The 25426-nt window shown below is 47.7% G+C and overlaps 1 protein-coding gene and 1 long non-coding RNA gene across 14 annotated transcripts in view; one reads left to right on the plus strand and one right to left on the minus strand.

The window, feature by feature from the left end:
* Positions 1-25426, minus strand: part of Slc2a9 (solute carrier family 2 (facilitated glucose transporter), member 9) — a 153876-nt gene that overhangs the window by 6087 nt on the left and 122363 nt on the right. For all 12 annotated transcript variants that reach the window (XM_006503685.4, XM_006503684.4, XM_006503687.4 and 9 more), the window contains 2 exons: positions 24560-24635; positions 7485-7612 (listed from right to left, as the gene is read on the minus strand). In XM_006503685.4, coding sequence (XP_006503748.1) covers positions 7485-7612; positions 24560-24635 — 204 coding nt within the window. The remainder of the gene's footprint in view (positions 1-7484; positions 7613-24559; positions 24636-25426) is intronic.
* Gm40290 lies at positions 82-5932 on the plus strand. Of its 2 annotated transcripts, none has more exons than XR_003955903.1 (3): positions 82-2002; positions 2897-3273; positions 3434-3939. It is a non-coding gene; the product is annotated as a predicted gene, 40290 (long non-coding RNA). The 2 variants fall into 2 exon arrangements; XR_868373.2 differs by lacking the exon at positions 3434-3939 and adding an exon at positions 5619-5932 and having other exon boundaries at positions 84-2002.

Consider the following 25426-nt stretch of genomic DNA (forward strand, 5'->3'; position numbering starts at 1 on the left):
AGACTCACTTACATCCCTTCTGAAAATACACCTTTTATGTCATCAGATGGCCATGAAAGTAATCCAGAGAGGAAAATTTCATCTCACAATACAGTAGAATGTTAAACGATGCTAAAAATACAAGGTAATTTTGGAAAAATACTAGTTTTAGGAAAAGGTCTTTAAAATTATGGAAAATTTTCATAGCTTTTTGTCCCCCCTACTCCTGTGAATCAGAGCTGCGAGTGGGTCACTGTTTCCCAGAGCAAGGAGTGCAGGTTAGGAATGCAGACTCCGGTTCCCACAGAGTGGGCCTATGGGTTGTTTTGTAGATGGTGTGGTGGGTGAGCTCAGAGGAGGGGGTGGCATGGCCCTAAATACATGGCCACAAAACCCCAATGTGCTCCGGAGGTGGTGAAATTACAACCTAATAAAATTCTGGGTTAGGTTTAGAAGTAGCTATTCAATTCCTTTATCAAAAGCAAAAAGGTGCTCTGAGCTGAAATGATTCATTTCTGCCACAATAGTTTACATGTTTGGAGAGAAGTAGCCAGAAATCATGTTTATACTTAAGAAGTGCCTGTCCACTCTTCATAGTGGGTTCAGTCCGGCCCTCAATGACAACAAAAACCCCTATCATTTTCTGCTGCTTGTGTGGTGGTGGATCTCAGAATGAGCTCCCTGCATCCTGGGGACACATGTCACTCTTTGGAGTTTCAAGAACTTATCATAGCATCTGATGTACATTGCTGCTTTTAGAAGGTTTTAGTGTTTCTCTCTCTGGCTGCTTGTACTCTGGAAGTGTTGGCATTCTCCTCTCTTTTCTCCTTCCTCCCTCCCTCCCCTCTAGTCCTCCCTTCCCCTCCTCTCTCCTGTTTCTCAGTCTAGGATAGCAGGGCAGACAACACTTTTCAATAGTCATAGTGACAATAAGCTTTGCTTTAGGTCCCATGCAGACACCATGCAGATGGAAGTCTGAGTCTCTTGAGAACCCAGCTGCAAAACTCAGGCACTGCTCTTGTTTCAAAGACAAGACAGTGACAGTCATCAGGGACAAGTTAGCATTACTCTCTGCCCCTGACCTCAATGTTCAGGGGCTCAGGCAGAATTCAAGGTCACCTTGTTTGACTCCAGAGTCTACTTAATTAATCCAGAAGGTTTTGCTAACACACTGCCTGGCAAGAAGACCAAGAACAGCAACCACCAGAACAAGCACAGAGTTGTGGGTCCTGTCTTAGGCTGGGGCTTGAGGCAAGAAGATTGTGTGGGACATGATGGGGATGTGGTGGTGCCTGGTAACTCTCCCAGGTTGCTTGGGACTGACCAATGTTTTAAGATTTGGGCTGTCTGGGATAGTTTTGAGCAAACATCCTAGGGTATGTTGGTCACCATAGAAAGGACAGTCATTGCCTGTCAACTTTTTTTCTCCCAAAGGCACACTGAAATCCTAGGCCCTGATCCCTGTGAATGTGGCATTACTTAAGGACAATCTTACAGGTGTGGTAATGGTACTATGAGGTCTGCTCAGCCAGAAGAGAGCACCTCCATGCAGAAGCTGCCCATGCCCTTCATCTCGTCCTTGCAGACATTTTTCCTCCTCTTTCTGCTTGCCTCAGGCCTTACCACAGGATCCTTGATAAACCACAGCTATCAGGTCTCCCTGCTCAATCTCACACTCTAGAACAACGTCTGAGTATCTAAAAAGAGGTCTTCCAGAAACACGCATATGTAGTTCTGTGTGTTCCCACTACCTTCTGTCCTTTATGGGTTACCAGATGTCTGTGGGAGCTCAGACTTGGTAACATGCTCAGATCATTTGTACTGTTCTGACTTATGCCAGTAATTCCACCCCCTCCACACTGTGTCAGAATGTGTGACAGGCAGAAGACTCCAGCACCCACCAGGCATCTTCAACTCCTAGATGAATCTCATGGGTCTTCAGGATGGAATCCCGTTGGTCTACTGGAGCAAATGAGGATTCCTCAAGGCCCAGCAGGATCTATCCAAACATGCACTGAGAATGGTAAGTGACTATGGAGATGGGCACACAGTGACGATTGCTGGGTGCTGAGTTAGAATAGCCAGTGTGTCTCCCACAATACCAACGCGCATGTCCATTCTTGTCATCTGCTGGGTGACGACTTGCCAGGTACTCAGTTACCCAGAACTGCCGTCACATGACTTCTCCTGGGGGTTCCAGGTTTTTTGTGTGCTTATCCAGAGAGGGGAGTTTCCAATCACATGTCCAGACCCTGCTTCTAAAACCCACCTCATAATGTATAATGGCCTTCAGCAATCCAGGCCTAGGTTATAAGTGTTACTCTTTTTTGAAAAGGGGAGTGGGGGACTTGCATATGTGATGAAGTTCTAGCTATGAAAGGGGGATCCTGGACAACCTGGGTAGGCTTTGTATGTCATTGTCCCTTCAAGGATGAGGTAGAGATATACAACACACAAGATGAGAGCTGCAGGACACCAGTCACCTGGGAGGAGGGAAGAAGGGAGCTGAGCTCACATCTTGAGCATCCTGTCTGAGATGACTCCCATCAGAGTTAACTCACTGCCCTCAGTACAGCATTGGCATCTTCAAGAAGGGGGAGCCTTCTGAACCTTACTAAAGGCTTCAACACTGTTTTATAGTTCTGGTTTGGGTCTTCCCCCAGAAAGCCCATGTGCTGAAGGTCCAATCCCTATTGCAGCAGCATTCCAAAGGTCTTTGAGAACGTAGTTGGATTCCAGGGGCTCTGGCTTCCTAAGAGAATTTGTCCTCTGGTGGAGTCACCATTTGCGTGAACAATTAGAGGTGATGGGCATGGAAGGCGGGGGCCTAGTTAGAAGAAGTGTACCACTGGGGGGGGGTGCCCTAGAAATATAGATCTTGTCTCCAGCTCTTCCCTGTCTCTTCTATGCTTCCCAGACACAAGGATGTGAACTAGTTTACCTCACCCCAAGCCCTCAGCCATGATGCTCTGCTTGCGGCAGTAGAGCAAGCTGATGTGGGACAGGAACAGTGAACTGGGAGCCAAAGGAGACCTCTGCTCCCTCTCAGGCATTCTTCACTGTGACGAAAAGACTGACCAAATTTCAGCATATATTTTGAAGGAAATTCACCCTGTTAAAGCACAGCAACAAGTGTGTGCTGTCACTATACTGAGAAATGCATACAGCTGCAGACCTGTGATCTGCCTTCCCACCTGGGACCCTCAGAGCCCATGTCGTTCCATTCCCTAAGATCATCAGACAGCCTGCATCCACTTCTGCCCACGGCCTGGCCCAAGCTGTGACCTGTCAAGTGTAAGGGTGATTTCTAAATTTTATTATTATTATTATTATTATTATTATTATTATTACTATTTTGTATGTGTATGTGCATGTATGCATGTGTGCATGTGGAAACGGGAGGTTTATGTCATATGTCTTCTTCAGTTGCTCTGCATATTATCTTTTGAGACAGGGTCTGTCACTGAGCCTGACACTTACTGATGTGACTAGAATGGCTGGCCAGCAAGCCCCAAAGAGCTCTCCAGCTCTACCTCAGCACTGGGACTACAGGCATGTGTCTCTGCACCTGGATTTTTATTTTTGAATGCTGGGGATTTGAACTCAGGCCCCCATACTTGTGCAGTAAGCACATTGTCCACTAAGCCTCCCCCACCCCCTTGTGTCTAAAGATGCCTTTTCAGCTCTATACCACAGATCCTCCCAAGAGCCCAGAGAGTAGAAGCTGCTATTGTCCCCAACACACAACATGGTCTGAAGACTGTGAGGAACCTGCCTAGGGTCACATAGCCTTCGAGCAGCAGAGCTGACAGGCAAGGCCAGGTTCTCTGCCTGTAAGTGCTGAGAGTTCAACTACAGTTCTCCTGCTCATTGAATACTCCACACAGAATTTCTCAGGCTGACATCACCCTGTCCTGCAGCATCACACACACACACACACACACACACACACACACACACACACACACACACACAATAGATAAATGGATGGATGGATAGATACATAGATAGATAGATAGATAGATAGATAGATAGATAGATAGATAGATAGAAAGAAAGAATAAAAATAAGACATGCTTGGTCTTCTTTCTTAATTAGCACCCTAGGGACCCACAGCTTTTTGAAATATCTCCTTGGCAGGAGCTCAGGGCATGCAGGCCTGATGTAAGCTTGTTCTTAACCACAGAGCCTACTTAAATGTCAGGGATGGTTGCAGCCAGTTATCCTTCTAGCCAGAACAATGAGCTCCAGGGATTGTATACGATGCAACCTGAATGTCATTCAATGCCCCTTATATCATTCTTACCCTTTCACCTTCTGTGGGTGTCACTGCCTGAGATTTAGAGCTGTGCACTACAGTGGATGAGAACGGGCACACTGGAGCACATAGGTTTAATCCCATCTTTAGCACTTGTTAGCTGGGCAAACCCTGGGCAATGATTTGACATTTCTGTGCATCAGCTGCCATCTGTAAAAGGAGGCCAGTGGGGACATAGATTTCACAGATCTTTTGTGGAATTACACATGTAGTCACACTACATGGCATACCCAGGAAGAGTCAGCTGCATGGGGGTGGCTATCCAGTCACTTGGTTGTTTGGCTTATTTTGCATTTATTTCAATGGCTGCTGTAATGAGTTACATAAGCTGGGTGATGAAAAGAGGAACCTCTCTCATGTCTACAGGCCTCAGTTGGTTCCTATGGAACACGCAGCCCATTCTGACTGATCCATGGGAGGAATAAGAATGTCCACTCTACAATCTGGCTGCTGAGCGAGAGCTCATGTGTAGCCAGTGCCTCATGGGTGGCCATTGCTCCCTCTGTGAGCCAGCTGAGTGGGCTGGGATAATTGCATTGAATGAAACTGAATGTAGCATCCAGCCCCAGATGTATGGGAGATTGTCAGATGAGGGGCTGCACTGTGATGCCACCGGAGGGATGTGCAGATGAGAAATGATTTGCAAATCTGAGTGATGTGAAAGAAAGGTCAAGTGGCCCCATAGTCAGCTGGAGCCCTCTCCAGCGAATGCAGAAGCACACACACACACACACACACACACACACACACACACACACATACACACACACACACACACACACACACACACACATACACACACACACACACATACACACACACACACACACACACACACACACACACACATACACACACACACACACACACACACACACACACACACACACCACAGAACTCTGTGGAAGACACTGAGGAGAGACTCCCTCTGTGTATAAATATGTATCTGTACCCATAAGTGGTTTTTATTTTTTCTCGGATAAATTAAAACTCAACTCAGGTTGAAGTGGGCTTTTACAATAGGGTGATCTGCTGGATACCAGAGATCTCCTTCTCTCCTTATCTTACAGGTGAGGATAAAGAACTCGGGTTCAGGTTCTGGCTCGGTCATGCGCTGTTAGGGGTGGCCTTTGGAGTCTCCCGGAGGGCTGCTGGAGGCTGTACCCCCTGGCTGAGCATTTGCTGACACACAGCAAGTGCTCACTAGGTGTTTGTGTGACTGTGCTGGTGGATGCTTCTCACTCCCAGGCTGGCACAATGGCATTAGTACTACTGTAGTGTCCACCAGGTCTTCTACTTTTCCCACCTCCCCCCTCCCCAGATACTGAGAAGATGGGGACCTGTTTCCCAGACCCACGCAGTCTACCTGAGAAGACTCCATTGCAAAGGAGTGGAAAAGAGGAGCAACGGACAACTTCAAGTTAATTGTCTTCTTGTAATGGATACCTTACTGACTCCAGGTCTTACCTGCTAGCTTTTAACCAAACAGGAAAAGCTCATTAAAAGTGAAGTCAATTGAAAAACCAGCTTGTTATGTCCTGGCTGCAGCTGGCCAGGGACCACAAGGAGAGGAGTGCTGAGTGTGGGACACTGTATTCTGTGGCTCATAGAAGGGCTTTGTAGCACCTGAGATGGGAAGGCATTGCTTAAATGCAGCCAAATATGGTTTGAGAGCTGCACGGTGCACCCATTTTCTAACTGCTGGGTTGAGGAGGCTGCAATACATGGCAGACCAGCCCAGAGAGAAGCAGGCAGAGTCGGGTCCTGTGGAGCCTGGGATAACCACCTGTTCCCCGGCCTCAGTGGACTTGTCTGTCAGAGGATCAGGAGTAAGTCCAGCTGAGGGCTGTGAGGAAAGACATGGACAGGGAAGCCATGTCTGGGGGCTGTGGCACAGAGGGACTGGCTGGCAGCTATGGAAGAAGTAGCTGTCTCATAGATCTCCAGCTGTGCTGAGTCTAGGCATGGTGGGCTGGGGACAGGGCTTTCTTGCTCTACTGGTTTGGACTAGGGGGATGGCTGAGACATGCTGGGCTGCACCTAGCAAATTAAGAGGCACCGACCAGTTTTTAGAACAGTGGCTCAGGGAGGAACTGCCCTTTGGGAAGAGATGGCAGACTATCTCTTGGAGGTATGTGATGGATGTAGTCTCACCTTCTGGAGGTGAACTCCCCCGTGTCATGGGCATCAGGGAGCACTGGGCGGTGTTAGACCAGGTACGTTTCACCTTCTGAATGCTGCTGGGCCCTGTCTCTGTGCAGAACCCTTGCAAAGTCCTTGCCTTTCATGTTCTAACCTATACATAACTTCCTGGGCTCGCTTTCCACTCAGTCAGCTATCTGCCCATCCCTGCTGCTGCCATGTTGGTCCTGATGTTGTCCCGCCACCCCCACCCAGGCCAAGCATGACCCAGCTTCAGGGCTTCTGCACTGCTTTTACACTAGCCTGGACTTTGCACTTCCCAGACTCCCTTGCTCCTTACTTTTCTCATGTCTCTATTCCATCTTTCAGGACCACCACACTTCCAACCACCCACAGGCCTCAGAACCACAGGCTGGGACTCACTCATTTTTGTTACCCCAAACACTGCAAACCCTATGTTGAATTACTAAGTGGGCCAGTGCATTTGCATCTGGTTCCAGTGTATGTAGGCTTTTCCCAACCAATCGCTGTTTTCTTTGGGAGGCTTGGAGTGTGTGTAGGACATGTACAATGAAAATTCTGTGGTATTTGTCTGACCCAGTGGTAAGCACATTGCAAGTAAGTCATAGGCTCAAAACACAATCTAGGATTCCTGCTCCCACTCACCAGTAAGCGACCCATTCTTCAGGAGACGTGGCTAGCTCCCGGACAGGAGGGAGGAGGGAGAGGAGGGAAAAGGGAGGTGGAGGGAGGTACAAAAGGAAGGAGGGATACAGAGGAAGGAGAGAGAGGAGGAGGTGGGTTAGGGAGGGAAGAGGGACAGAAGGATGAAAAGCACGAGAGGGAGGAGGGACAGGAAGGAGAAGAGAATCTTAGTACATACTCATCTTTCCTTGGGACGATAGCATGAATTGAGGGAGAGAGAGAGAGAGAGAGAGAGAGAGAGAGAGAGAGAGAGAGAGATCAGAGTGTAGCCCGACAAATTTCATCACATCTCAGAGTGCCCAGGCAATGTGATGGCTGTAGGCTCCCTTGATAGGCATACCTGGATGAAAGGGAAAAGGAGCCCTACGGCGAAGTTTGAGAGCCAGTTGACTGTGCCTGCGATCATGAAGGCTGCCGGTCGCTCTGACTGTTGGAAGAACTCTCCGGTCAGGATGAATGGGATCCCACCTGTGAGAGGAGAATTGGGACAGGAATGAACTCCCGAGAAGACCTCACCCCCAACACGGCATCAATAGTCAGGCCCTGGACTGCCATAAAGTAAGGATGCTGTCTTGGTAGCAGCAGCTGTACCTGCATGAGGGAGGGTTGGTGCTCTTAGCAGTGCTCGGCCCTGGGCTCCAGAGACCCACACATTTCCCTGACCTCGTCGAGGAATAGAGTCCATGCTAAGATCTAGCACAGGCATGGTACTATATGGACCTGCTCAAAGCAACACACACTGATGCTCAAAGCAACACACACTGATGCTCAAAGCAACACACACTGATGAACTACAGATGCGGCTTCATTTAGAGTTGAGTCATGTTCTTATAAACCTGTTTTGGGTGAAAATGCAATCCATGGGACACCAACTTCCTGCTCGTTGCCCAGCCTCACCACCTTACAGCATTTGCTTGAGACTCGGCCTTCAAATCAGGACACTTGTGGTTTGGATATGAAGTGTCACCGAAAAGGTTCACAGTTGAAGATGGGTCCTCTAGCTGGTGGGTGTAATCTTGAGATGTGATAGCTCATGAGGACTCCAACTTAATCAACAGATTAATCATTTGATGGTGGTAGTTAGAGGAGGGGAAGGTATGCCCTGAAAGGGGGCAGGCTCTGTGCTTGCTCTCTCTCTCTCTCTCTCTCTCTCTCTCTCTCTCTCTCTCTTTCTCTCTCTCTCTCTCTCTCTCTCTCCATTCTCTTCCTCCTTCCTGTCTAGAGCAAGCATCTCTGCCCTATCCTCTCTCCATGGCATTTTGCCTTCACTGACGACATGACCTGGAGAGGTAGGCATTATTTCTGGCCATTTCCTCTCCCTTTCTGGTTCCTGTCTGTCACAGAGTGAGCAGCTCTGTCCATCAGTCCTTTGTGGTACTATACCTCACATCAGGCCCAGAAAACCTACTGTGACCTATAGACCCAACCCCCCAGAGGCTGTAAGCCAGAATGACCTTTTAAATACATCCTTCCAGTTGTTTGTCAGAATGGTGGAAAATATAACACAGCCCATTGTGGGGCAGTGGGCTGCACACAGACAGCCTGGTCTCCAGTTGAGCAAAGGTCTGGAACTCCGGGGACTCCCGTTGGGTGGTGATTTCCACCTACATGGGACCAAAGGTATTCGATCATGTCTCCTGGACCCCTGGCTCCTGTTGAAGTTACCGCCCCCACAGCCCCCACAGGAGAGGTGTGTGGCTATCAGTCACGTAGGAGTAGCACCAAGCCTTCCCACATGCAAATAAGGTTTCCCCCAAGCTCTCAGTCCAAGCCAATGAGAGGTACCTGCTGTCGAACCCTAAATCACCCCCAAAACCTGTATATAAATCCTATCCAGGGACCATTTGAGAGAGCTGCCACAGGGGCATACCTGTAGGCTGGGGCAGCCAGGCTGGTGGCCCACACAAGCCATTCTTGAAGACCTATTGCATTGCAGAGTCAGTTGGAGGGAGAGTAGGGAGTTGATGAGGACATCAGTGGGAAACCAGCAGTTGAGAACTCTGGTGTATGTGTGGGGTGGAGGTGGGAAGTATTGGTAAGTGCTTCACGGCTCCCTGAGTCATCACAGAGGAGGCAGAACAATCCCAACGTGAATCAGTCATTCGGAGAAATGGCATTCCCCTCCCCGCTGCCAATTAGCATGTGTTCATTCTCAGAGAATTCTCTGTTCATCACTCCAAAATGATGCTGAGACTGAAACAGCGGCCTCCAGAACCTCCTGTCCCAGACAGGAGCTGCTGGAGTCTCAAGAGAAATGAGCCATGGCAGTTCAAACTGGCCCCATTCAGTCTAGTTAAAGATAAGGTCTACCACATTAGAATGGCAAACAGGCAGCTAAGAAACACAAAGTCTATCAGAGCAAGTCACCCAGTCACGGCTAGGGTGGAGTTCATCTTTCAGTAAACATGGAAGACAAGACGCAGGTTCTCCTGGGATACTTTACCTCTCAGGTGAGTCTTGCAATGGGCTGGGGGTGGTGTAGGGGACTCAACCTGGAATGTACTGCAACTGAAAGCCAACCTTGGAAGAGGGCCAACTGAGACCATCACACCCTACACCTAGGGCTTGGTCTTCGAGGCTGCAGAATGGGTGTGTTTGGTTATTCGCTCAGTGAACACAAATGACAGAGCTCCCACTAGAGTGGCTTCTTGAGCTGAATGTCCACAGCCTAGCTCTGAAGAAGCAGCACCTTTGGCCCAGGAAGGTCCTGCTTGGACCCAGGAGGCAGAGACAGGTCTGGCATTAGCAGTATCTGTTACACTTGCCCCCACCTCAGGGTGTCTACACCTCCACTTGCCTGCGGCTCCCTGCTGAAGCCTTGGCTGTTTTCCCACAAGGCAGAGGGATAGGATATCCTGCCCCAGAAGGTTAGCCTAAGTACTGCCGGTGGGATGGGTTTTCCCTGTAGCTCCCCAGAACTCCTTTGTGGGGGGGCCCTATTGCTCCTCGGGGCACCTTCTATCTTAGCCTGATGCCCACTGCTGCTATTTCTTGGAGTCTCCCAAGGAAACTTGTTTTAAGACCTTTCTGTGGAAGCCCATGTGGACTTGCCCTGTCCTGAGTTCCTGTGGATATGCGTTTCCCCTGCTGCTGTAACACCCAGGGTGATCTACTGTCCCAGCTTTACAGCAGAGCATCAGAGACTCCCCAGAGTCAGCCAAGAGGCCCCATCACCCTGGTGAGATCTCACTTTAATCAGCTCCTAAATGCTTAGAGAGGAAAGCAGCCCAGCTGTGAGTAATCCTAAGCTGCTAAATTAGTCTACTTAAGGGAGAACAGCAGGCAGAGCAAGGAGGGGTGGGCCAGGTGGACAAGCATTCATTTGGTGAGGGGCTCATCAGGGACCTGGGTAGGGCAGAGGCTCAATAGGTTAGTGGAGCTGAGACTCAGCTGGCTGGAGAATTGCCTATCCGCATTCCATAGCATGTTGTCGTTGCTCAAAGGCTCTGGGGTCTGCATGACTGGCTGTCATAGGATGCAGATCTCTGCCTAACTTCGCTACAGGCAGGATGTGTGTGAAGATCCCCAGAGGCTACCTGATGATAAGGGGGCACACTTCTCTGCTTGTTCTCATCCAAGCTCTTGAGGGTGTCACTGTTATGGTCCTCTAATGGCAGAGACACTAAGTCATCTGCCTTCCACTCAGATATTTGGGGAGTTAAGGGGGTGGGGTAATTATTAACAACTGTGTTCAGAGGCAGGTGTGCTGGGAATCTGTCCCAGATGAGTCACTGATGAGGGGGGAGAGACATCATCCTGGGTCCCACAGGTGGCAAGGCAGGGCAAAGAGAGGGCAGGGACCCAAGTGCCCTGGACTTTCCCTGCGTTCTTCTCAGTCAAGGCAAGCCTCTTACCTAAACGATAGCTACGATGTATTGTCCGCTGCAGCATGCTGATGATATTCATTTCTCTGACCCTAAAACTCTCTTTAGGCAGGCCACATTATCTCCCTTTACAAGAGGCACTGAGGCACAGAAGGGGGAGCCTCCAGAGGTGGTTCTAAAGAATCCATGGCAGAGCCAGCACAGGAAACATGCTTGTTCATCACTCCCAGCCTGAGGCCGGGTGAGGGTGATCAGAAGGAAACCCATTGCTGCACAGAGGGGTGGGACGGAGGGCACATGGAGGCAAAAGCCTATATGAGACAGCCGCAGGCTCCGCCTTTCTCGGCCATCTCCTCTAACCTCTTCTATAGACTGATTTTCCCGTTCCAGGCGCCACTCCCTCCCCCAAGCTTAAGTAGCCTGCACTGTGGGTGTCAGGCTGGAGTAGGGTTAGAGAAGCCAGAGAACGTGCTCTGCAGCTGGGCAGCACTGACATCCTGGGTTAGCTGTGACAAGCATTTGCCCTTTCCAAGGTCAACTTTCGAGACCTAGAGGCTGAGCCCTGTAGGTGGGCGGTTGAAAGCTTCCCCTGAGCTCTGAGCTGACAGCTGCAGGGCTGGACCTGTTCCAGGCCAGTCTGAGGAAGATGTTTTTTCTTGCCTGTTTGTTTTTGCAGTCCTGGGGATGGGACTCCCGGACTTAGGCAAGCACGTGACTTCTAAGCCATGACACCCCTCCCCTCCGGAGCTCTTCCTGGTTTTGAAAGGCAATGCTCGGCTCCTCAGGGAAGACCCCTCCAGTTGCGCCTCCTCCCACAAGCCTCTAGTTCTCTTCTTCTCAGGGATCCCCTTCCTCTTTATCCTTGTACACCAGGGACCTCCAAAACAGTCTCCTCCCTCCAACCTCTTAGCCCCTTGCTCCTTCCTAGCTCTGGGGTTGGTAGCTCCACCTCCTGCATACTGCGTGATGCCCTGCCTACTCTCCAGCTCCACCCATCTAGCGGCCCCTTGGCCTGGGAGCTTGCCATTTAGGTATCTGCAGGGTTCAGTCCTAGGCTGTCTGCAGACCTTCTTACGAACTCCTCCTGCTCAACGGGAGCTTCTGGACATGCTCAGTTGGGGTGCGCAGGAGCTTATTTAGGGTGCTCGTCCCTGCTCTTCCAGCTCTCTCTGTCATTCTTCATTTCATTATCTGCCGCTCTCATCCCTGATTTCTTAAAATTTAGTCTTACATCCATGCTACTTAGCTACTGTCTAATTCTCCGCCTTGAAGGGCAAGCTCCAGAGGGCTGGTCCAGATAACTCAGCCTTATGTGTAGATGCTACAAATACCCATGCTCAACAGAAGGGGAAACCTCTCTAAAGAAGGGGTCAGATGGCTTCCCTAGCCTTTGTTTCCTTGATTAGAGCAGAGCCAATTTAAGAATTGAGAAGGGAGGACAAGGTAGTAACTTGGAGACTAACAAACACAGTGCAGCCAGATGCAGCCATGAATGTGGTCACACTGTAGACTGCCAACACTTGCTCCAAGGCAGGTGGGAGATGGCCTTCCTGAGCTGGTTCATGACACGCATGCCCTTGTTTCATACATCTTTCTCACTTAGTCCTCACTGTTCCTACGACCCATTTCACCTGTGGGTAAACTGATGAAAGAGAGTAAGATCAGGTTGTGGCCACACAGGGATGCTGAAGAGGGCAGGGTACGAATCGGGATGGATGACTCAGAGTTCTAAGTTCTTTCATGCTTCATGTGGCCTCTCTGGGAAAGTTGCCTTTGGTCTTTAAGGGTCAGGGTCTGATGCCTAAAATGAACGCTTGGAATCTCAGAACTTGGGAGGCAGAGAAAGGAGAGTCAAGAATCCAAAGTTATCCTAGGATATCGTAATTAACTCAAGGCTAGCCTGGGCTACATAAGACCTTGTCTCATAACACACACACACACACACACACACACACACGTATATGTGTATATGTGTGTGTGTGTGTGTGGGGGGGTAAACAGTCTCCTGATCCTGGCCACTTTGCTCCCAGGGGAGCACCTAGGCCTGAACCTAGCCTTCCCTCAGAGGAACAGGAAGACAATGGTCAGAATATGAACGCAGTGGGTTGCGTCTACCTTTTTTTTTTAGCAGCTGATTTTTGACACATTAGAGAAATGAATCATTATCCTGTAATTGCTTCTCAGTTGGAAAGGTGCAAATTAAAACAAGGCCAATGTTGATGCCTCCGGCCTACAAGAGTCTGCTCATTAAAGCCGTGAAAGAAGCTGTGGCATGGAGGGGAGGCTTTCTCAGCTTTCTCATGACCCGTTTCTACCACCTACTCAGCTTGTGGGGTTCTAACAGAAGCTGAGGCGCACGAAGGGCAATGCCTCACTTCCTGTCTCCACTTACTCTTGAGTTTCTTTGAGTGAAAGGATTTAGATAGTACAGGTGAAGACATAACAATGTAATAGCTGCTCAGTAACGGTGCTGCTACTGCTGCTAGTGATGGGGGTGCTGATGGAAACTGTGGTGTTGATGGTGACGACAGTAGTAGGAAGGGTAACTGTGATGGTAGTGGTGACATTAGGGACTGGGTTACTGTGCCTCTCCCCATTCATACACTGAACACCTAATGGTATCGATGTGATGGCATTAAGAAGGGAGAAGAATCTGGGAGGTGATTGCACCATGAAGCCCTCATGAATAAGATTAATAACCTTAAAACAAAGACCCTAGAGAGTGTGCCTTCTTCTACAATGTGATTACACAGCAAGAAGATGCTATCTATGACCACACAGCTGATCTTCATCACACACTGAGTCTGCCAGCACCTTGATTTTGAATTTCCAATCTCTTGAACTGCGTGTGAGATGTTTGTTGCTTTGGTTGACCAATATGTGGTGTTTGGTTAAAGATGTCAAAGAAGACAAGTGGTGGTGATGCTGTTGCCACTTACCATGGCAGTGAGGATAGTAGTGATGGTGGCTATAGTGATTGCGGTAATGGTGGTGGTGATGGTGGTGGTGGTGCTTGCTAGTGACCATTTCCATCATTATGACATTGGTAGAAATGTTATGTTGAAGATGGTGACCATGGTGACAGTGCTGGTAGTCTTTATGGTGATGGTAGTGATCATGGTGATAATCGTCTAAAGCTTTAGTGCTCCTCTGAGACATTAGTTTTCCCACTGAGTACTGAGAAGAGTGTTTTTCAGCCACTTCAGACTAGATATTGATATACCCAGAACTACTCAGAATGACGGTTTAGAATCTGTTGTGCTTCCATGGGAATTTTTTATGGGAATAATTCCAGTAGAACTTTGATGAGGACTGCAGTGAATCTGTAGATTGGCCTTCAAGAAATGACCTTTCAGACAATATTAGTTCTGCTGATATTTGAGTGTCTGAGGTCTTTCCATCTTCCAGTACCTCCTTCAGTTTCTCACAGCAGAGCTCATCATTTTCATTGTAGAGGTCTTTCAAGTCTTTAGTCAGATTCAGTCCTTCTTGCTAATAAGATTGTGTTCCTGATTCTTGTCACTGCATGTTCATAATTGGTATATAGAAAAGCCACTGATTTTTGTATTGGCTTTATCTCCTGTTCCTTTTTTTGAAAATGTGCTCATCAGAATCAAGAATGTTCTGGTAGAATGTTTTACTCAAAATACCATTTTCCTTCCTTTCACTTTGCATCTGTCTGTGTTCTTGTCAATGAGGGTTCTTGTAGATAGAAATTAGTTGGAACTTGCTTTTTTAACTTATTCTATGCTTTTTGGCTGGGGACTTAGACCCTTTACATTTAAAGTTATTACTGGTAAACACAAGCTAATTTCTCCCTTACTCATCTTAGAAATGTTCTAGTTTACTGAGTCAACAAGCGTTAGTTATTTTCTATTTCTCATTTGTTTATTCATAGTAAAATTTGTTCTTTCCCTAGCCTGTATGATGTGTATCACTTCCTTCCTCTTCTGTATGTAGTATGGTTTTGAGTACCTACTGGAGTGCTGGCTTGGTAATCTAAATTACTTAAATTCATGCATATCAAGGAAGGTCTTCATTTGTCCCTTGAATTTAAATGTTAATTTTGCTGGGTATAATAATCTTGATTGGTAGTATACTTCTCGTGACTTGAAACATATTTGTCTGTATTCTTCTAGCCAATGGGGTCTGTGCTCACAGTCTGCTCTCATCCTAACAGGTTTGTCTCTGTAAATAACTCACCATTTCTCTCTGGCAGTTCCCTATATTCTTTGTTCTGTACTCTTGAATTTTAGCTTTCATGTGACATAGAAAGGTTCTTTTCTGGTGATGTCTCTTTGGGGTTCTAAATACCTCCTGTACCTGTATATCAATTTCTTTCCTTAAGTTTGGGAAATGTCCTGCTATAAAGTCTTGATGTTCATTATACCTTTCATCTATATTTTGGTTGCTTATCCTATGTGGAAGATTCACAGGCTTGCTGTCTTAATTGGGTCCCCAAATTCCTTAATGCTATAGTTGTTATTGTTTTTGCTATCTCAGTGTAACAATTCCTCACATTTTCTTCAGCTCCTCAACCTTTCCCTCTGCCCTGTCTAATCTCCAGGGGATATTTCCCACTTTGTCTATAATTTACAGAGTGTTTCATTTCCAATATTTCTTCTTTGTTGTTAGAATAGGCCAAGGGTCTTTATGAAAGGAACTTATTTGGATATTTGGGGCACAGAGAAGATGGCCATGAGAAGTCAGAGGCAAAGATCACAGAGATAAAAGAGACATAGAATGAACAGAAGGGAGAGAAAGTAGAAGGGAAGGGGGAAGGGAGAGAAGGGAGAGAGGATGGGAAAGAAGAGAAGAGAGAAAATGGAGAGGAAGAGAGAGGAGAGTGTGGGGGGAAGGGAAGAGGGAGAGGGGGGAGAGGGAGGGGGAGAGGGAGGGGAGAGGGAGGGGGAGGGGGGAGGGGGAGAGGGAGAGGGAGAGGGAGAGGGAGAGGGAGAGGGAGAGGGAGAGGGAGAGGGAGAGGGAGAGGGAGGGAGTAGCCCCGCTTAACCTTGATCTTGGGCCTATGGTTTCCAAAACTGGGAGATGCATTTCTGTTATTTGAATGTACTAGCTTGTCTGTACTAGCTTGCTACAGCAGCCACAGTGGATGCATTCTGGCAGTCAGTCATGTGGCAGTGGAGGTAGGAATTACAGACAAATTCCTTTGCTGGATTTTGAGGTTTAGCCCAAACCACAGCTAGGAGGAAGGCAGCTGAGGTGGGAACTGTGGAAAGTTTGGAAGCTGCAGTTGTCATTGTCTCTGCTGAGTAAAAACCAGTTCTGGAAGCTTTCTAAATGTCTGTTAAACCTCAAAGCTTGGCATAACCTGGTAGTGCACTCCTTAGAACCCAGCACTAGGGAGTCAGAGGCAAGAGGTCCATGAGTTTGAGGCCAAAAAGACCCTGTTCTATATTAGTCAGGGTTTTCTAGTGGAATGGAACTTACAGAATGAATCCTTTCTTTCTTTCTTTCTTTCTTTCTTTCTTTCTTTCTTTCTTTCTTTCTTTCTTCTTTCTTTTGTTCTTTCTTTCTTTCTATTATCTATCTATCTATCTATCTATCTATCTATCTATCTATCTATCTAATCTGTCTACCTATCTATAGGGGTTTATTAGAATGGCTTACAGGTGGTCCAGCTAGTCCTACAATGGCTTTCTACCAAGGAAAGAAAGTTGTTCAGCAGTCGTTCAGTCCACAAGGCTAGATGTCTCAGCTTGTTTTCAGTATATGCCTGAATCTGAAAAAAGTAGACTTTAAACTTAGACTTGCCAGAGAGAGCAAGAACAAACAGATAAAGATAGCAAGCTTCCTTCTTCCATGTCCTATATATAGTCTGCCAGCAGAAGGTGTGGACTGGATTAAAAGTGGATTTTCCCACCTCAAAATATCCAGATTAGAAGTGAATCTTCCCTTCAAATGATTTGATTAAAAAAAAAAATCCTTAGTGGTGTATCCAGCCACTAAGTTTGGTTTTAGTTAATTCCAGATGTATTGAAGCTGACAACCAGCAAACTATCTAAAAAAAGAAAAAAGAAAGAAAGAAAATGAAAAAAAAAAAAGCATTCAATCAGCCAATCATTCGGCCAATCAATCACCCAGGCTCAGCCACTGGAACTTAGAAGTGTTTTAAAGAGCGATCGCTTGTGATTTCTTCTGAAGACAAACATTTCAGAAGTGAGCTTGGCAGAAAATCTTAAAGCACACAGCCATGTGTTCCTACTCAAGTTGCAGTCAGCAAGCTCACTAATTAACTCTACCCGAGGCTGTGGGGAAAGATAAGAAGGAAAACTGAGCAGGGAGAGACTCAAGGGAGAATGGGGGGTAGGTAGGGGAGGAGATCAGGCTTAGAGTTAGGCAAATTCTGGTTGTGCCCCATCTATGCTGCATGTAGGGCAGGCTAAGCAAGGCTTCCTGGAGCCTAGAGAAAACGAAGGAGGAGAATGAGGGAGAGAAGGAAAAGGAAGAGGAGCAGAAGATGATGATGACATAGTCAGGTGGTGGCTCACACCACTCAGGAGGGCAACAGAAGCAGGTGGATATCTGTGAGTTCGAGGCCAGCTTGGTCTATAGAGTGAGTTCCAGGACAGTGGAGGGTATGCAGAAAAACACTGTCTCAAAAACCAACCAACCAACCAAACAAACAAACAAACAAACAAACAAACAGCAGCAGCAACAATAACAACAAAAACACCAAACTAATTCTCTCTTACAGAGATGATGTGGTCCTTAGGATGCGCATGGCAATGCTCTTGGTGGAGCAGGTGCTCAACTGCAGGAAGCTAATCAGAACCTTGAAAGCTCTCTGGTATTCCTGGACAAGTGGAGTGTGCGCTGTACCCTCACTGAGGAGCTTGTCCACATGCCTCTGTCACAATGAATGGCTCAAGTCTTTCATTTCCAAAGCCCACCTGCCCTGTGCCTACAGCTGCCTGGGGTGACAAAGTGCTGTCCTGCCACCACAGTGGCCAGATTAGTTTCCTATGCCTGCTATAACAAATGAAGACAAATGTGGTGACACAAAACAGGAAGTTGTCATCTCAGACCTGGGTGCTGGAAGCTTGGGATTGGACAGCGCCTTGCTGATCACACTTTAAGAACCTTAACTAACTGTTCACTAACAGTTTTATTTCCAGGCAAGGTTGCATCCCAAAGATCCAAGCAAACATGAATCTTGGTGGATGTCATTCAATCCACCATGAGAGAGGAACACACTATGGCTTAAATATGGAACGCTTCCTACAGAATTCATGTGTTGAATAATTGATCCCCCAAATGGTAGTATTCTCTCTCTCTCTCTCTCTCTCTCTCTCTCTCTCTCTCTCTCTCTCTCTCTGTGTGTGTGTGTGTGTGTGTGTGTGTGTGTGTAAACTTTAGGAGGAGGTAAGACTCTGGAGGATATAGGTCCCTGTGAGTGTGTCTTGAAGGTTACATACATAGTCTCAGGCTATCCCACCCCACTTTCCATTTGCCCAGAGGTGAACAACCTCTTTCTGCTCAGTCCTTCTGTGTGTGTGTGTGTGTGTGTGTGTGTAAACTTTAGGAGGAGGTAAGACTCTGGAGGATATAGGTCCCTGTGAGTGTGTCTTGAAGGTTACATACATAGTCTCAGGCTATCCCACCCCACTTTCCATTTGCCCAGAGGTGAACAACCTCTTTCTGCTCAGTCCTTCTGACTGTGGCCTTCTGGCACATAATGGACCTGGCATCCATAGAATTCAGGACTGTGATGTTACACATGTTGAGTATCTGGTCAGAGTAACTTAACATCCTACTAAATAAACATGAACCTGGGACTGAGCTGACTTGAGGAGCAAGCTTTGGGCATCCTCTGTAGGGATTACAGCCCCTCAGGGCTCCAGACTAATGGAGATAAAGAAGCCACGCCTCTGGGTTGTCTGAGATGATAGAAGGAGGGAGTTTTAGCAGCATGGCTGGAGCTGGGCAGCTCTAGTGATGCTGTCTGGATGCATCCAGATTCAGGGAAGTAGCTGTGGCTGGGCTGGTTGCTTAGCGACTTCCAGAAGTTTGGAGGTGCCATTCTCAAGCCTCGGGGGTCTGAGGGAGGTGCCATTCTCAAGCCTCGGGGGTCTGAGGGTCCCCAACACCATGTCTGCCTGTGCCGCCATGATTCCTGTCATGAAGGAAGCCCCAATGTTTTTCTTTATAAGAGTTGCTTTGGTCATGGTGTCTCCTCACAGTAATAAAACCCTAAGTCAGCTCAGCATCTCCCAAACTATGAGCCCAAGCAACCCCTCTCTGATTCTAAGTTGGGTATCTCAAGTAATTTTTGAACAATGGGAAGGTGGTAAATTACTGTGCTGGTCAGTTTAACTGTCAACTTCTAGAACCACTTAGGAGGAGACTTAACAAGGGATTTCGTAGCCCGTGTTCGCTGTGAGCTTGTCTGTGGGGGATTTTCTTGAGCACATTAATTCAGGTGGGAAGACCTGCTGGTGGTGGGGCAGTGCCACTTTCTAGACAGACAGGGCACTGTAGGCTGCATATGTTTAGAGAGGTGCTGAGCACTGGCAAGCATGAATGCACTCATGTCTCTCTGCTCTTAATTGTAGATGTGACTACCTGCTTCAAGGTCCTGCCTTAACTCCTCTACAATGCTGGAATTTCACCTGAAATTATAAGCTAGATAAACGGTTCTCATTCAAAGGTGCTATTGGCAGGGTATTTTATCAAGGCAATGGTTTGAGCTAGCTTCCTTGAGCTAGTTTCCTTTCTCACCCACCTGTCCCCAAGTCCCTCTGTTGTCCTGTCATTCTCTGATCCGGGTTCCTATGCTCTGAGAATATGGCGACTGTCTTCCAGTTGGTCACTGAGATATCCCATATTGGAGAAGCCCATTGACAAGCCTCTGACTTCAGGGCAGGCACCCCTTGGTTTGGAGGGTGACAGCTCCCCAATGGCAGCCACTCTGCATCACTACACAGCTTCCCTCCAGGCTACAGTATTACCACATGTTTCCCCACATGTCTGGGTGGCCTGGGAATGGGACTTCTTCCCACTGTGGCTGGTCCTGGGGCTTCTGTCTCTTGCTGAGTCCTCTGGCCTTACCCTCAGATTAGAGAGGAGATCATTCACAAAATGGCTTTTTAAGTGCATTTGACTGCTTTAGCTTTACGTTGTGTCTTAGTGTTCACAAGCAGGATTCAGAAGGCTCATGTCACAGGGACCTTCCTATAAGTCCTTGTGTGGTTATGGGCATGAGACTGGATTTCCACTTCTAGAAGGGGGGCTACTATTAATAATGCATGCTAATGAATCCAGAGGTAAGCTTAACCTCCATATAAATTCACTGATATGTCCTTGGCAATGACAGATAATTTTGTATTACCTGGATTTGACTCTCAAGAATCATGACCACACACTGGCTTAGTGTCAGGATGTGTCTCAGTTTATGGCTCTAGTTGCATGAGTATAATTGTACCTATTTTTTTCTACCCAATAATTCCTGCTTAGTCATGAAGACTAGAAATTAATTTTATTTGCCACTCTACTTTGGACATAATTTTCTAGCTCCTCAGGGGACTTGAGTCTACCTACAGGAAAGGCTCCACAGGGCCAGGGCAAAGAAGGGACCTCTTTTCAGATCAGACTTGTGCTAGGCAGGCACCTGATACAACCTATTGGGCCAGCACCTCCCTCTCACTGCTCGCCTCCATCCTAATTCCCAGCTTAAAACACTGTCCTCATCTGGGTACCTCTGTCCTCCCCACTAAGGCTCCCCTCTTTCTGGGTGTCAGGCCCTCATGTCAACCTTCAGACTGGAAATGAGATGTAGAGAGATTTACTGTCCTTCAAAGTGAAGCTTTCAACTGCCTTGTTTATGAGATTCTCTGAGCCACCTTGAGGCTGTGCACACACATGAAATATGTAGTAGGAAACTGCTGCTTTGTTTTTTCTTTCCTTCTGTCTAATTTCAACTCCCTGTCAGTTCTCCTTAAATTGACTGCTTAGGAGAGAAGCTGTCTGGAGCAAACTGGTGGGTTCTCCTGGGAGGATTATTCCAGAGGGTCCCTGGGTTCTTGGCATTTCCTTAATGGCTACTGGAGTGTGTGTGTGTGTGTGTGTGTGTGTGTGTGTGTGTATGGGGGGGTTAGCATTTTGTCTAAGCTTTGCCCCACTGTTACCTGGCAAACAGCCAGGTATGTCTGACCCACTATAAAAGGGGCTGCTTGCCCCCTCCTCCCTCTCTCTTGCTCTTGCCTTTCTGCTCCCTCTTTGTCCCCTCACTCCTTCCCCCTTCTCCCTCCATGTGCTCATGGCCAGCCTCAACTTCTCTCTCTCTCTCTCTCTCTCTCTCTCTCTCTCTCTCTCTCTCTCTCTCTCTCTCTCTCTCTCTCTCTCCCTCTCCTTTCTCTACCTCTACTAGCCTCTTAGCTCCTCTCCCCACGCCCTGAATAAACTCTATTCTATACTATACAGTTGTGTGGCTGGGCCCTCAGGAGGAAGGATGCCTCAGCATGGGTGGAGGCACCCCTTCCCCCACAACTCACCACACACCCACCAAACATATCCCTCCTCTCTTTATCACCAGGGGCAATCTCAACCATTTATCTCTCAGCTCCCTCCTTCCTTATTTTTCTAGAGAGCCCCTCCCAGGATGAGCTCTTCCCAGCGACTTAGGCAGATGCCAAGGCTCTCACAGTCTGGATTTCCCTAAGACAGGTCATCTCCCTGGGCCTTGGGCTTGGCAACCTTAAATGTGAGTTTACTGTGGTCCTCAACCCCAGTCCACCTTGTGGCTGAGATTATTGTTTGCTGGGGAGGCATGGCCGCTAAGTGAACACCAGGGGTTTGGGGATGCAGTATCAGGACCAAAAGTTAATCTGTGCTTATAGGGTGCAGGTGACTTCCCTGGAGGGGGCCCCCTAGATACCAGCGTAGAGCTGAGCATTTCATGCCCCAAAACATAAAAGCTTTCTCGTCAACATCAAGTGCTTTGACTTAGGGGTCTGAATTTAAGAGTTAAAGCCCAAGGCCAGTCCCTGACTTCTGAGTAGGGTCGATGTCTGAAGCAAAAACTGATGGAAGCTATGGAAATCATCAGACTTTAGGGTCACCTTCATCTGGGAAGATCTGTCACAAGTGTCAAAACTGTGTCCTGTGTAGATGCATGCAGGGTAGATTGGTGAAGATGGCCGTGAACCTCATCCTGAGGAGAAACACGTGGGAGCTTCCTCCTCAGATCCAGAAATCTCTGGGTAGGCCCCTTTCCCTCTGAGCCATTTTAAAAAGTTATATTTGTCTACATAAGTGTGGGTACATGTGTGGAGATGAGAGGACAAGCTGTGTTGGGGAGGGATTGGTTCTCTCCTTCTACCATGTGGGTCCTAGGATCCAGTGCATATCTGTAGGCTTGGGGGCAAGTGCCTGTAGCCAGAACCACCATAGTAGTTTTTAACTTTGTAGGTCAATCTCAAAATGTACCTAATTCTACTCAAGTTTTAGCAAGCAGTTAACGCACACCAACCAGTTATGTATACATGAAGGCGTTAAATCATGGGTCTTAGGATAAGATGGTGAAGGTCCAAACCTGCTCTTTCTCAGCTCTGTGACTCAGGAAATTAATAAACCTGGATTGCTTTTCTCTTAGTCTATAAATTGAGAATAAAGTTCATTGGGAAAGACTTTGGAGGCTCACCTGTAACCGATTTTCTATCCCTAGCATAGGGAGGGCAGATCGAAGGGGGAAAATGACCTGTTCATTTCTCTATTCAACATGCTGATTGCACCTCAGGATTGAACTGGTGAGCAGGAAGGTAAGAGAGCATCCTATATGTTCATAGCTGCTAGTGGGGGCATCTGGTCTAATATCAGCAGATAGCTGGGGAAAGATCACAGGAGAGGTAAGGAGCGGTTGTTGGTTATCAATATTAGGAAACAGGACTAGGTCCCCAGGTCTATAGGTCGCTGCAGTATGCAGCGTGTATCCTGATAGCTCACTGCCCTGCCTGATAGGTACCCGTCTTAGCTAAGTCTTAGCTGCAGTAAAACACTATGACCGAAAGCAGTTTGGGGAGTGATGTGTTTTTATTTTAGCTTCCAGTTCTATCACTCAGAGAAGTCAGGGAAGGAACCTGGAGGCAGGAACTGATTCAGAGGCTATGCAGGAGTACTGTTTACTGGCTTGCTAACTCGTGGCTTGCTCAGCCTGCTTTCTTATAGCTCTCAGGACCAGCGGCCCATGGGAAGCAATGCCCACAGTAAACTAGGCCTTCCCACATCCATCACCAATCTAGAAAACATACTACAAGCTTGTCCACAGGTCAATGTGGTAAGGGGTATTTCCCTTTTCCAAAATGACTCTAGTTTGTGTCAAGTTGATATAAATCTAGTGAAGCCAGCACAGTGTCCCCTTTGTCCTCCAGTTGTTCTGAACACCCTGCCTTCAAGGTGTGTGTGTGTGTGTGTGTGTGTGTGTGTGTGTGTGTGTGTGTGTGTGGTGAACTGGTGCTTCCTTGGTCATTACAAGATCTCCTCTGTCATCTTATCAGAGTTCCCTAAAACTTTGGATGAGGACAAATGCTTTCCATCCGCCAATCACAAATGGGAACCAACATGACCTCCCTTTAAAATCAACGACAAATAACACAGGTTTAACTCCATTTCTTTTGCTAGAAATCAAATAAGCAAATGTCACCATGACTGGTTTAGGAGATGCTGGGGCCATCTTGCACACTAGGCAATACATGACTAACTGAACCCCTGTTCCACAATTCAGTCTTTTCATCAACATACAGACCCCCTCCCCCAAAACAAAAGGCTGTGAAGTCGTATCAGGGAGAGAGTGTGCAGCCACATTGGATGCTGTCCTAACCCTTCCTCTCAGCATCAGTCTTATAGAGTCTCTAGCATGACACAGATACAAAACCAGAAAATGGCAAGGCCATGAAGAAAACTCCATCCTACAGAGAGGGAAACTGAGGTACTACAAGAAGAACAGACCTTCCCAGTGGATGAATGGCTAGGAAACAGTGGAACTGCATTGATTAAAGTCCCACTAATTGTGGCTCCACAGTTAGCAGGTACCATGCAAGGTGGTGGATGCGGGCCAGGTCTGCAGCCAGAACGCTCTCCAGCTACTTATTGATAGTGCTCTTCTCTAGAGCTGCCAGGAGCCCGGAGGGAGTTTGTTCTCTCGGGTTCATAGAGTGCTGTGACGCATGTATCCCTGCCACCACCATCAGTGAACTCCCCAGGTCACCCTCGACTTCTCCAAGGCATGGATGTAGCTTGATTATCTTTGATTCCTCACAAGCCATTCCTGAGCCTGGCATATGGCACCCTGGGTTCACCATTTTTGGGCTCTCAGGCATTACCATCAGCAGGTCTGTGCATTAGCCTGTACCTGCCTTCTGGGAACAGAATGAAGATAGCCCACTGCACTTTGGTAAGTACTAAGGGCAAGCAGGGCCACACCCTTTCCTCCATTAGGTTTTGCTTCTTCCTAGGGCCTAAGTTTCACACTGGACAAGGAGATATCTACCCCCTCTCCCCACTTCCCAGGCCAGGCACCATGTGGGAGGGTGTCCTACCTAGACCAGGCCAGGCACCATGCGGGAGGGTGTCCTACCTGGACCGCTGCAGAACGAGGCAATGATGGCCAAGATGCACACAATGCTGAGGTAAGGGACCCAGGGAGCTTGGTCCTGCAGAAGGACAACATGAACAGATGAGAAGCTGTGGGATGGCCAGGGAACCTGCGGTTTTGCATTTTCCTGACTTCATTTGTGTGACAGGTCAATTCCTATCCCTGAGCCCCAGTCACTGCAAACCGCAACCACTCAGCCATTCTGCTCTCTGATGTGGGTTGCAAGGAGATGATGCCAGCAGAATTCCATAGTCACCAGTAAGCAGGGAATGTAAATAAGTGCACAATTCCCAGCAAACCGAATGCTCAAAAGCAGTCATTCTCAATTCCTCACGCCATGACCCTTGAATACAGTTCGTCATGTTGGGGTGACCCCCAACCATAAAATTATTTCATACTATTTAAATTACTTCATAACTACTGTTAGGAATCATAATGTAAATATCTGCATTTTCCGATGGTCTTAGGCGAGCTCTGTGAAAGGGTCATTCAACCCTCCAAGGGATCATGACCCACAGGCTGAGAACCACTGCTCGAAAGGAAGGCATCGATTGGAGCAAATGTTCAGTCAAATACCATCACACTTCACTCAGTACCACTCCTCCTGTGTAGAGTACTGCATTCACACTCCTGCCATCCCAAGAGTGTGGGGCACTAACTCATTTATGGAATGTGTCTGGGGTTCCTGTCACTCATCTATAGGCAGGTCTTGAGAGAGCTCTGAGGTCCTGTTGGGTGGGACTTAGACTGAGGGGATGTTTGAAGCAGAAGAAGGACCAATTCCAGAGCAGCTTCCGTTTTTTTTTTTTTTTTTTTTTCTCTCAAAACCTCAGATGACCAAGGACACGG

The sequence above is a fragment of the Mus musculus genome, chromosome 5 (assembly GCF_000001635.26).
Source record: "Mus musculus strain C57BL/6J chromosome 5, GRCm38.p6 C57BL/6J".
In the NCBI taxonomy this organism is placed as follows: Eukaryota; Metazoa; Chordata; class Mammalia; order Rodentia; family Muridae; genus Mus; species Mus musculus.